The sequence below is a fragment of the Dipodomys merriami genome, unplaced genomic scaffold (genome assembly GCF_024711535.1).
Source record: "Dipodomys merriami isolate MVZ:Mamm:240054 unplaced genomic scaffold, mDipMer1.0.p SCAF_416, whole genome shotgun sequence".
Taxonomy (NCBI): Eukaryota; Metazoa; Chordata; class Mammalia; order Rodentia; family Heteromyidae; genus Dipodomys; species Dipodomys merriami.
This window is the reverse complement of record NW_027205782.1, coordinates 139,126-151,349: the sequence shown is the minus strand read 5'-3', so window position 1 is coordinate 151,349 and position 12,224 is coordinate 139,126. Positions and strand designations below refer to the sequence as shown.

Here is a 12,224-nt window from a genome sequence, read left to right as displayed (position 1 = left end):
AGAAGTCAAGGCAGCTTTGTATTCTTGAGATTTCAGGCAACACACCAAATCTAGAGCAAAACCTGAGTTTATTAAGAATTGTAAAGTTCAATGCCGGGCGCCGGTGGCTCATGCTACTCAGGAGGCTGAGATCTGAGGATCGCGGTTCAAAGCCAGCCCGGGCAGGAAAGTCCGTGAGACTCTTATCTCCAATAAAGCACTAGAAAATTGGAAGTGGGGCTGTGGTTCAAGCAGTAGAGCGCTTACCTTGATCTGAAGAGCGCAGGGACAGTGCTTCAAGCCCCACCACCGACCAAGAAAAAAAAAAAGTGAAGTTCATACAGAAAGGCACTGTCAGAAGTGACAATGGGTTGTCTCAAGAGAGGTTGAGTAGGACCATCACTTTTATATCTGGCCAACTTTTATCAAGGTTTCAGGAACCTGAAGGGTTAAGTTCTTCCCCAAGGCCAGCCCACAGGGAATGATTGACACATGGTTGTCAATGAATTCCACATCTCAAGAATCACCCTCTGACCCCCAACGCTGGTGGCTCACGCTTGTAATCCTATCTACTCAAGAGGCTGAGATCTAAGGGTTGTGGTTCAAAGCCAGCCTGGGAAGCAAAGTCCATGAGACTTATCTCCAATTAACCACCAGAAAACCAGAAGTGGAGCTGTGGCTCAAGTGGTAGAGCACTAGCCTTGAGGAGAAGAGCTCAGGAACAGTGCCCAGGCCCTGAATTCAAGAACCATGACGGACAGAAAAAAAAAAAGTCACCCTGTGCCTGTGATTACACGTGACCACCTAAGAAAAAATGGGGTGTGGTGGTGATTTAAAAGTAAAATGTGATTATGACATAGTCTTGGACAAAGAGGCCCACCTTAACCCAATTAGCACTTACTTTTCATTTGAGACCAGATGCAGGAGGATATAATGATGAGTAGCATTCAGAATTAATTTTGAAGATCATTGCAGCATTGAAAGTAAATCAGTTAGGACCCAAGACCCTTGGTCAGCATCTTGGCCTAGTAGGCTGAAATCAGACACAAAAGAGTGCTTCAAATATCTTGCCTCTAGCTCCTTATCCTAGCCTCTTCTAGTTTTGATAGCCTTCCTATGACCCTGGGGAGGGGGAGGGAGGGATTTGCAGAAAGAAACTGGTTAGGAATTAATAACTCATCAGGATATTGTAGGACACAACCAATAACGTGTCACCTTCCAAAAATACCTAAAGGGAAAACCAGAAGACAGCAATGGTGTAAGAACCCCTAACCTCAAAGCCACTGAGACAGTGACACACGCAAACACAGAGATATCTCCTGGGGAAGAGGATGGAAAGAGAGCAGAGGCCTTCAATTTATTTTTCTGAGTTAAGTTCTTCACACAATCTTCCCTCATCCTGCACAAGAACCTGAGAAGGCTCAGCAGCAGTGGTGGTGAAGGTACAATGTTGGCAGACAATGGCTACTACTGGAAGGAATAGTCACTGAGAGGCAACTCCAGTGACTGCTGCTCCTGAGCCAGAAGGGCTGTTTGGGCTCAGCTCATCACAAGCAACAACAGTATTTTTGTAATTTGCCATTTTTTGCATGAATTTCCAAATCTAAATTTAAAATTCAGAAACCATAAAGTGAATGCCTATGTATATGAGTTTTATTCTTTTTGGAATCTAGCAAAATGTTTTTTTCTGTGTTAGTAGATGCTGTATTCAAAAAAGGACTTGAATCCTACATGGAATTTTTTATGGAAAAGACTTAATTTTAGGCTATATGTCAGTGGCTGTGGCCTATAATCCTAGCTACTCAGGAAGCTGAGATCAGAGGATCGTGGGCCAAAGCCAGCCAGGGCAGGAAAGTCCATGAGATTTATCTACAATACACTACTCAGAACAAGCAGGAAATGGAGATGTGGCCCAACTGGTAGAATGCAAGCCTTGAGCAAAAGCTCAGGGACAGCACCCAGGCCCAGATTTCAAGCCCAAGGACTGGCAAAACAAAATTTTATGTTCCTGGAACCTGAAGGCATCAGGTTTGATGTATCTTAATGCAATGCATAAGATTATTTGTGTGACTTATGCAACTTTAAACTTGGCTTTTATTTTTGATAGGTTTCTCCTCATTCTAAAAGTGATAATAGGATCTCTTGTTAGATTAACCCCACTATGTGAGGCCTGAGCTGATTTTTGTTATCCTTTATATGGTTGTTACAATATAGCTCATGTTCACTTTTAATGTTGGACTGGACATTCCTTATTCTCTTAAAATCTTTGTTTTATGACGACTCTAATCATCTTCTGTTGTTTTCAGTGGGAGCATAGACCTAAATATCCAGGTAGGCAGTTTTCAGAAACAGAAGTTTTCCACAATTGCATCTTTGCTACTGCAGGGCAAATTAACTGCTAAATTCATTCTCTATACTTAGCACCTATGAATGGTGGCATGGAGTCCATAAATGAATTGTCTAATTTTGTCAAAACCATTAGCAATTTTTACTTAAAAGCTGCTCAAAATTAATATGTGTATTATAGAATATCAGTTGCTACATGTGACAAATGACCAAAATCTTAAGTTTAAAACATTTATTATCTTACAAAAGGTAATTGGTTATCTTCTTAGAGTGAGAAGCAGGGCCTCCTGAAGGTGTGCATGTGCTGTTGGTGGAAAGCTTCAGGTCCTCTATGTAGCTGCCTACACTTGGCAGCTAGCTAGTTTCCCTCAGTTATTTAGCCAAGAGAAGATGAGACAGAGGGGAAAGAAAGACAAATGGACTAAAGATGGACAGCGAAGTCTTATCATATACTCTTCTACCATATTCTACTGGTCACAAAGACCAAAACCAGTATGAGTAAGGGAACCACACAACAGTTCTGGTAATAGGCAGTGGAAATCACTGTAGAGGCAATCTGGGAGACTAAGATTTTATTAAAAAGATCTTTATTGCTGAGCACTGGTGGCTCACATCTTTAATCCTAGCAAGCTATTCAGAAGGCTGAGAGCTGAGGATGTTGGTTCAAAGCCAGCCCGGGCAGGAAAGTTTGAGCCATATCTCCAATAAATTACCAAAAAGCCAGAAGTGGAGCTGTGTTTTAAGTGGTAGAATGCTGGCCTTGAGCAAAAGAAGCTCAGGGACTGTGCCTAGGTCTGGATTTCAAGTCCCAGCACCAGGAAAAAAAAAAAAATCATTGCCAGGCACTGATGGTTCATGCCTGTAATTCTAGCTACTCAGGAAGCTGAGATCTAAGGATCACATGTCAACACCATCCTGAGCAGAAAAGTCCATTAGAATCTTACCTCTAACCACCAAAAAGACAAGAAGTGGAGCTATTATTCAAGTGGCAGCATGCTACCCTTGAGCAAAAACTCAGGGACAGAGCCTAGACCCCAAGTTCAAGACTGGTACATGTACACATATGTGCACACACACAATCTTTAATATTCGATCTATTCATCTATATAAAGCACAAAAAATAGTTGAATTTTTATCACAAATGTAGAACATGTTTACCAAAATATATTGTTTATCAGTCCAAGCTTAATTCAAAATGGGATATTAAGAACAAAATTTAAGCTGGGAACCGATGGCTCAGACCTGTAATCCTAGCTACTCAGGAGGCTGAGCTCTGAGGATTGCAGTTCAAAGCCAGCCCTGGCAGGAAAGCCAATGAGACTGTTTTTTCTTCTTTTTTATGTTTTTTTAATTGTAAAAATACTGTACAGAGGGGTTTTAGTTACATGAGTAATGAGTACACTTCCTATTGAGCATTGCTACTTCCTCCTTCCCGTGAGACTCTGATCTCTAATAAACCATTCGGAAAACCATAAGTGGCGCTGTGGTACAAGTGGTAGAGAGCTTGCCTAGAGCTGAACAGCTGAGGGACAGTGCCCAGGCCCAGAGTTCAAACCACACAACCGACAAAAATAAATAAATAAAAGTTAAAACCACTTAATTTTTTCCAAGTCTTTCCATTTCCTAACAAATGAGGCAATGTCATTCTTTCTGATGGAGGCACAGAATTCCATTGTGTATATATACCATATTTTTCTTCATCCATTCATCTACTGAGGGACATCTGGTTTGGTTCCATACTTTAGCTATGGTGAATAATGCTGCAATAAACATGGTTGTGCTGGTAGCTTTAGTATGGTCTTGTTTGTGATCATTCAGGTAAATGCCCAAAAGTGGTATTGCTGGGTCATAGGGGAGCTCTATGTGGAGTCTTTTGAGGAACCTCCATACTACTTTCCAAAGTGGTTGAACAAGTTTACACTCCCACCAACAATGCAGTAGAGTTCCCCTCTTCCCCATGCTATAACCCCTATTTTCACTGTATTTGATGTTGGTATAATTTGTGGAGGGGAAGGGAAAAAACAAATTGTTTAAACTGTTTAAATAGGGATACAGGACCCATTGCAACAATGAGATGTACAAGATGTTATGTCGAAAAACAAACTTTACAACTTTGGCGGCGGGGGGGCGGGTAGAGGTGGAGGGGTGGGATATGGCAGGGCAGGGATGGTAAGGAGAAACAAAGGAGGAGGCAACAATGCTTGATAAGAAATGTGCTTGCTTGATAAGAAATGTACGCATTATCCTGCCCATGTAATTGTAACCCCTCTGTACAGTGTGTTCACAAAATAAATAAATAAATAAATAAATAAATGTGCTCATTTCCTTGCTCATGTAATTGTAACCGCTCTGTATGGTATTTTCACAATCAAAAAAACTTATTAATAATAAATAAATATCCAGTCAAAAAAATTTAAAACCAAAAATAAAAAATAAAAACAAAACAAAAAAATTTAAAGCCACTAAAAATCTGGAGGGATGGAGCAAGAGAAAATAATTGGGAATAAATAGATTAATGTATGTTATAATAAAATACATCTTTTTTTGGGGGGGGGTCCAGTTGTGGGGCCTGAACTCTGGGCCTGGGCACTGTCCCTCAGCTCTTCAGCTAGCGTTCTACCACTTGAGCCACGGCACCACTTCTGGCTTTTTTCTTTTTGCTTATGTGGTGCTGAGGAATCCAACCCAGGGCCTCAGGCATGCAAGGCAAGCACTCTACCACTGAGCCACCTTCCCAGCCCTAATAGACATCTTTTATGTGTGTACAAGTCCTGAGGCTTGAACTCAGGGCCTGGCTCTGTCCCTTAGCTTTTTTGCTCAACACTAGCACTCTACAACTTGAACCACAGCTCCACTTCTGGCTTTGTAGTAGTTAATTGCAGGTAAGAGTCTTATGGACTTTCCTGGGCTGGTTTTGAATGGCCATCCTCAGATCTCAGCCTCCTGAGTAGCTAGGATTACATCAGTGAGCCACCAGCCTGAAGTTTGAAACACATTTCGTACAATTAATATGAGATAATAAAAATCCAATAAACGAGAAATACTAATGTATCAGTTAAGTGGTAAAACAAATTTAGTGCCTAGTGCTTAGTGCCTAGTAAAAAAAAAAACAGATTAGAGAAATTTAATTCCAGTAAGAAAGATAGCCATGTAGTATTTTAGTAATAAAAATTTTGTTATGAAAAAAGAACTCCTACAAAAAGCATGCTGTAATTCCAGTAATAGTTTTTCTTCCTTTTTGTAACTAAGATGCTTTTCTCAATCACTATGGAAAAGTGGTCAGAAGTAATGAAAACTTTAAGATTGTGAACATAAACTACAAAACCCAAAGTAACTGAGTTGGTACAATTGTGTTCAATATGCTATGTTTTATAAGGGAGTAAAATAAACATAGTCATGAAAAAGTGTGAAGTTCCTCAAAAATACAAGTGAAATTACTGTATGATCCAATAATCCACTGGGAATATATCTAAAAGGAAATAAAGTTATATCTAAGACTATCTGCACCGCATTTTCATTGCAACACTGTTCACAATAACAAGACATGGAATTAACCTAATGTAAAATTGAAGGGTGTGTGTGTGTGTGTGTGTGTGTGTGTGTGTGTGTGTGTGTGTGTGTGTGTGTGTGTGTGTGTGTGTGTGTGTGTGTGTGTGTGTGTGTGTGTGTGTGTGTGTGTGTGTGTGTGTGTGTGTGTGTGTGTGTGAACTCAGGCTAAAAGGAAAGGAAATCTTGCCATCATAACATAGGAATGAATCTGGTAGCCATAACTGAAGGGGGTGTTTGAGTATAGTAACTCAGGCTACAGGCTAAAAGGAAAGGAAATCTTGTCATCGCAATATAGGAATGAACCTGGTGGCCAGTAGATGATATAACAAGGCACAGATAGACAAACACTGCATGGCATGCAGAATCTAGGAAGTTAAGCTCATAGAAGCAGAGAGTAAATGGTAGTTTCCAGGGGTTGAATTGGTGACAGTTGATAGGGAATTGGAGGAGATACAGATTGGGAGATAATGTTTCTCAAAGGAAACAAAATTTCAGTCAGGCATAAAGTTCAAAGAATTTCTTATATAATAGTAAATAACATAATAACAATGTATTGTATGCTTGTAAAAGGAAGGGAGAAATAATGTATTTGTTGAAACTACACCTAAATCTTGGCATATTAGGAAATAAAAATGACTACCTATTGAGGCTAAGGAGTGGGAAATATAAGGGTAGATGCATACAGATGAGAAGTAAAACTTAACATTGTTTAAAAAATTTCTGAGGGGGTGGGGGGGCGGGGGGAGGCTGGGAAGGGATGTGAAGGGTAAACAAAGGAGGAGGCTGCAATGCTTGATAAGAAATGTACTCATTATCTTGCCCATGTAATTGTAACCCCTCTGTATAGTATGTTCACAAAAAATTAAAATTAAAATTAAAAAAAATTTCTGAATCATGAATACACACACATATATTACATGAACAATTTCTTAAAAACCATAAAGAAAAAATAAAACCTAGAATGAGCTGGAAGTTTCTGTTTTGCTCAAGCTCAAGTATTTTTTTTTTTTTGGTCCAGTCGTGGGGCCTGAAATCTGGGCCTGGGTGCTGTCCCTCAGCTCTTCAGCTCAAGGCTAGTGCTCTACCACTTGAGCCACAGCACCACTTCCGGCTTTTTTCTTTTTGCTTATGTGGTGCTGAGGAATCCAACCCAGGGCCTCAGGCATGCAAGGCAAGCACTCTACCACTGAGCCACCTTCCCAGCCCTCTGTTTTATTTCTAGATATATTCTTTAAAACCTGGGTCACATTATCAATGTTATGCTTGTATGGTAGCTTATGCCAGTAATCCTAGCTACTCAGGAGGTTGAGATTTGATTATCACAGTTTGAAGCTAGCTGGGGAAGTACATGAGACTTTTTTTTTTTTGGTCGGCCGTGGGGCTTGAACTCTGGGCCTGGGCGCTGTAACTCAGCTCTTCAGCTCAAGGCGAGCGCTCTACCACTTGAGCTACAGCGCCACTTCCGGTTTTCTGGTGGTTTATTGGAGATAGGAGTCTCACGGTCTCTCCTGCCCGGGCTGGCTTTGAACCGCGATCCTCAGATCTCAGCCTCCTGAGTAGCTAGGATTACAGGCGTGAGCCGGCCAGCGCGCGGCCATGAGACTCTTATCTTCAATAACAACTCAAAAAAAAAAAGCCAGAAGTGGAGCTGTGGCTCAGTAGTAGAGTGCTAGCCTTGAGAAAAAGAAGCTCAGTGAAAGCATCTTAGCCCTTAGTTCAAGCCCTAGGACTAGCCAAAAAAAAAAAGAAGTCCAGTCTTTCTACAATATTACTTCCTTTTCAGATTCTCAACTTTTACCTAAACAAGTTTAGTGTCCACTATTAACAGTATCCCAGGTTGTCATTTTTTATTGGTATGGCCAGCCTCTTCCTGGATTGTTTTGTTACCACATAGTCATATCTCTAGTATAGCAAAAAAATTAAATATATTTACTATATATTATATAAAATATATTTGCTATATATTACCTCCAAGAGACAAAGCAATGCTTTTATTCCTTTCCTAACAAAACCTAACAAATTGCTCTGCACACACCACACATACAGATGCATCCCTAGTTTGTTGGATATAGATATAAAACAAAGGGGCAATGTTCTACTTCATATTTCAAAATTCAGGGAAAGCTAGTTGTATGAAAAAGCATACAACTAAAAACTGATCAATCTAGATGAACTACAAGAAGGCATTCTATTTCTTAACCCTTAAAAAATTAGTATTTCAAGTACCAATGGGAAGAACATGTTCAAGTAAGTACAAATGCATTTAGAAATATCCATGTACCAAGAATGTTTAAACATGTGCCACCAAACTTTAGGTACACAATTCCAACTGTTACTGAATATAGATGCTTTATGAAAAGGAATCCAAAGTTAACCCATTGTAGAAAAGCCTTCATCTATTTGATTACTTTAAAGAATTTAGTGTTCATAAATTGTGCACCTACTCTACAAAACACTTTCCAACATGTAAACAGACATTATATAAAAGAAACATAAACTGAGTTTGAAATGTACTTTTTATATCATTTCAGTAAATTTCACAAATTATGTTGCCATTTAACTAATACCAGCAACATTTTACATTGTTTATGAAATAGCAATTACCAGAAGACAATACTCGGCAACATGTGCATTTGGCTAGTACTAAAGATGTGATTGAGCAGGGACCACATGCCCAAAGAGATTAAAATTCTTCGTCTCTCCTATTTTGAGACCTTTGATCCTGAGTTATAGACTTGATTTGATCTATAATTTTAGATGCTTTTTAATTAGGGCTATGTAGTGTTAGTAGTTTCCTTTTCTTTAGATATGCAATGAGTGTTTATGATACAAAACATATATTTCACATAAGAATAAAAAAGGCATCAAAGTAATGATTAGATTTTACATAACTTATACAATACACATTTTTTCTTTCCTTTTTGCTGCTTGAAGTAATATGGAAAGCTCTGTAACAGTCTCAAATACATAGTCTTTAACTTATTTTAAATATCCTGGTATAAAAAATAGTTACCATACAAAGAATTTAAAATATGTAAAAGTAATTAGCTCATTAAAATGTATACTTCATACATTGTTGATGAAAAAAGTTGTCAAGAACTTTCTAAGGATTAACATGGAAGTAAAAAAATCTGTTTCAGGCTGCATTTATTGCTACATAATAACTATTTCAAGGATCATCTCTGGCCTATTGTCAGTCTTAGAAATGTTAAATGCAGTGGTATACTTTGAAAGGAAGGAAAAAAGTTAATACACTGTGATATAAAAATATTGCCTATTTATAAATTATTAACCATTTATAAAACACATTTCAAATCATATGTTACTATAAAAACAATATACTTAAATATAGAATCATAAAATCCAGAAGCACCCACAATTATTTTATGAATACCATTTAATCAAGAAAAATGATAATATTTGTTTTTATATCTACCTACCTCTATCTCTTTCTCTCTCTTTCTATATATATATAATAATAATTTAAGGGAAAAATGTAAAACTCTGACTCCAATCCAAACAGTTTATGTAATCATGGAGGTAGATTTCCACTCCATTTATACAAATAAATTATTGGCTTTATTCAAAGAACTGTGTCTAAGATCTCCAAACTGATCAGTGCCATTGAAACAGATTTTTAACAGACTTTAGAAACTGGTATTCTAAGTGGCATACACACAAAACAGATATTTCCTTCATATGGTTACATCTGAAAAGCGCCTTCATTAAAACCACTCTTGGGTGTAAAGAGGTATAACTAAGTGCAGATACTTTGGCTTAACAGTTAACACAGTAAATAAGACATATTTCTTAAAGTGAGAAGAAATCTGTGTCATTCAGGTACTTGTATTATGTAAAGCTGAAATAACTGTTATTCTCTTAAATTCTTAGATTATTTCTGCCTAAAAAAGCAAAGCTTTTATGTTTCAGTCATTAAATGTTTACTTTTTTTTTTTTTTTTAACATTGTGGCATTTCAGAGGTGGTGCTAGAAATAGTTTTAACAGATCAGTTCAAAATATAAAATATAACACATCCTTTCACTAAAAAAGATTTTCTATAATGAAAAATACCAGTTCTATTTCTAATGGTAAACTAGAACTGGAGGTCCCGCCATGGATCACAGGAATCAGGGCACTGTCAAGATCATTTAGATAATGCTGAGGCAGAAGGTGGCCTTCACATCCCGCCTGAAATTCAACCTGGGGAAAAAGAAAATCTTGATAAGATGACCCTGAAGATTAGCAATCTAGTTTACTTTTACAGATGAATATAAATGTAAGTATTTAAAAAATATTTAAAAATATTTAGTTTAGGCATGTTAGTACAAACACTAGACACTTTATTTTTAAAAAAAAAAAAAAAACAGTCTATGTTCTCCCATTCTTTTTTTTTTTTTTGTCAGTTGTGGGCCTTGAACTCTGGGCTTGGGTGCTGTCCCTCAGCTCTTCAGCTCAAGGGAGCACTTTATCACTTGAACCACAGTGCCACTTCCGGTTTTCTAGTGGTTTTTTGGAGATAAGAGTCTCACGGACTTTTCTGCCCGGGCTGGCTTTGAACCTCGATCCTCAGATCTCAGGCTCCTCAGTAGCTAGGATTACAGGCGTGAGCCACCAGTGCCCGGCTCCATTATTTCTTTTATCCATCTACTACAAAAATTATATTTGTTCCTTTGGCAGATATTATTCTTTTAAGTAATATATAAATATAATGGAAGGGTTGGGTCTTTGAATAATTATCAAAATTACTTTAAATAATATTTTTAAAATTTACTTAACATATTTCAGATGTGATAATATTAGAATTTGATATTGATGGTAAAATTCTATTTGACTAAAAAAAAAATCAACAATGCTTGCTCAAATAACCAATAATTACAAGTAGTTTTCTTGAAAGGGAGCTTTGAAAACAAAACTTCCTTTTTCCAGTAATATATCTTAGCTGGAGAAAAACAAGCCAGTATTTTAACCACTCTAATGAGAATCTTCTTTGAAAGTCTTTACGAGATGTTGGAAACAGTTAGAAATTAAATATACCTAACAGATTTGAACCACAAGTTCAAAGAAAAACAAACAGCTTTTACTTGTAAGATGAGCATCATTCATTGTTAAGAATAATACAAGTTAAGATAATATTGGGGTATCATATTTTACCTATAAAATTGTCAAAGTCCAAAAGTTTTAGGGCTAAGGAATATAGCTTAGCTATAGAGCATGTATGAGGCCCTGAGCTTGATTCCCAGCCCCCACATATGCATGACATAGGAGCAAGATCTCTCAGCATTTGCAGAAATATATTGGCATGACTGCTGTTTAGAACAATATATTATCTATAGAGTACATACTTGAATCTGTCAATTCCCCTAGAAATTTTTCTTATGGCTGTACTCATACTTTTCAAAAACAAAATATTGTGTTGACGATCTAAATTTTAACAATATACACCATATAATGCATGAAGATCTTGTTAAAAAAATATGTCCTAATGAGTAATAGATCTATGACATATTAAGGAAGCATGGTAAAAATAGTATAAAAGGTGAGATAAAAAGCACACACACAGGGGCTGGGAAGGTGGCTCAGTGGTAGAGCGCTTGCCCTGGGTTCGATTCCTCAGCACCACATAAGCAGAAAAAAAAAAGCCGGAAGTGGCGCTATGGCTCAAGTGGTATAGTGCTGGTCTTGAGCTGAAGAGCTGAGGGACAGCGCCCAGGCCCAGAGTTCAGGCCCACGACTGGACCCAAAAAAAAAAAAAAAAAAAAAAAGCACACACACCTACTTGCTTTGTACATGTATAAAATAATAAAGAATATTGAATGTGGATAGCTTGATCAGGGATAGAGAGCTGAGGAAAGGTGGAAGTAAAGTGGGGTTGAGAGTTAAGGGTTGTTACCTTATATGTAAGGTAACAACCCTTAAATATATATCTACTAGTACCATTTACTTTATTGTCTGGACTTATCATCTACAAGGTTCTAACATCTACATAGAATATACTGAGAATGCAACCAGGCGCCGGTGGCTCAAGCCTGTAATCCTAGCTACTCAGGAGGCTGAGATCTGAGGATCCGGGTTCAAAGTCAGCCCCACCAGGAAAGTCCATGTAACTCTTATCTCCAATAAACCACTCAGAAAACCTGAAGTGGTGCTGTGGCACAAGTGGTAGGGCACTCACCTTGAGCTGAAGAGCTGAGGGACAACGCCCAGGCCCAGAGTTCAAGCCCCACAATCGGAAAAAAAAAAGGAATATACTGAGAATGTAGTTTTCTGCAATGTTCACTGATCCTTTTACATATATACTTTCAAACTTTTAAAATTTTAAATCATGTGAATTTAGTCAGAATAAGTAAGT

At 37.8% G+C, this 12,224-nt stretch overlaps 1 protein-coding gene across 3 annotated transcripts in view; it reads right to left on the bottom strand.

Moving 5' to 3' along the window:
• Positions 1-7,571: 7,571 nt before the first annotated feature.
• Positions 7,572-12,224, bottom strand: part of LOC138807207 (zinc finger FYVE domain-containing protein 16-like) — a 40,223-nt gene continuing 35,570 nt past the window's right edge. For all 3 annotated transcript variants that reach the window (XM_069992789.1, XM_069992788.1, XM_069992790.1), the window contains one exon: positions 7,572-10,075. In XM_069992789.1, the coding sequence (XP_069848890.1) occupies positions 9,917-10,075 (159 nt within the window). In that variant the 3' untranslated portion in view covers positions 7,572-9,916. The remainder of the gene's footprint in view (positions 10,076-12,224) is intronic.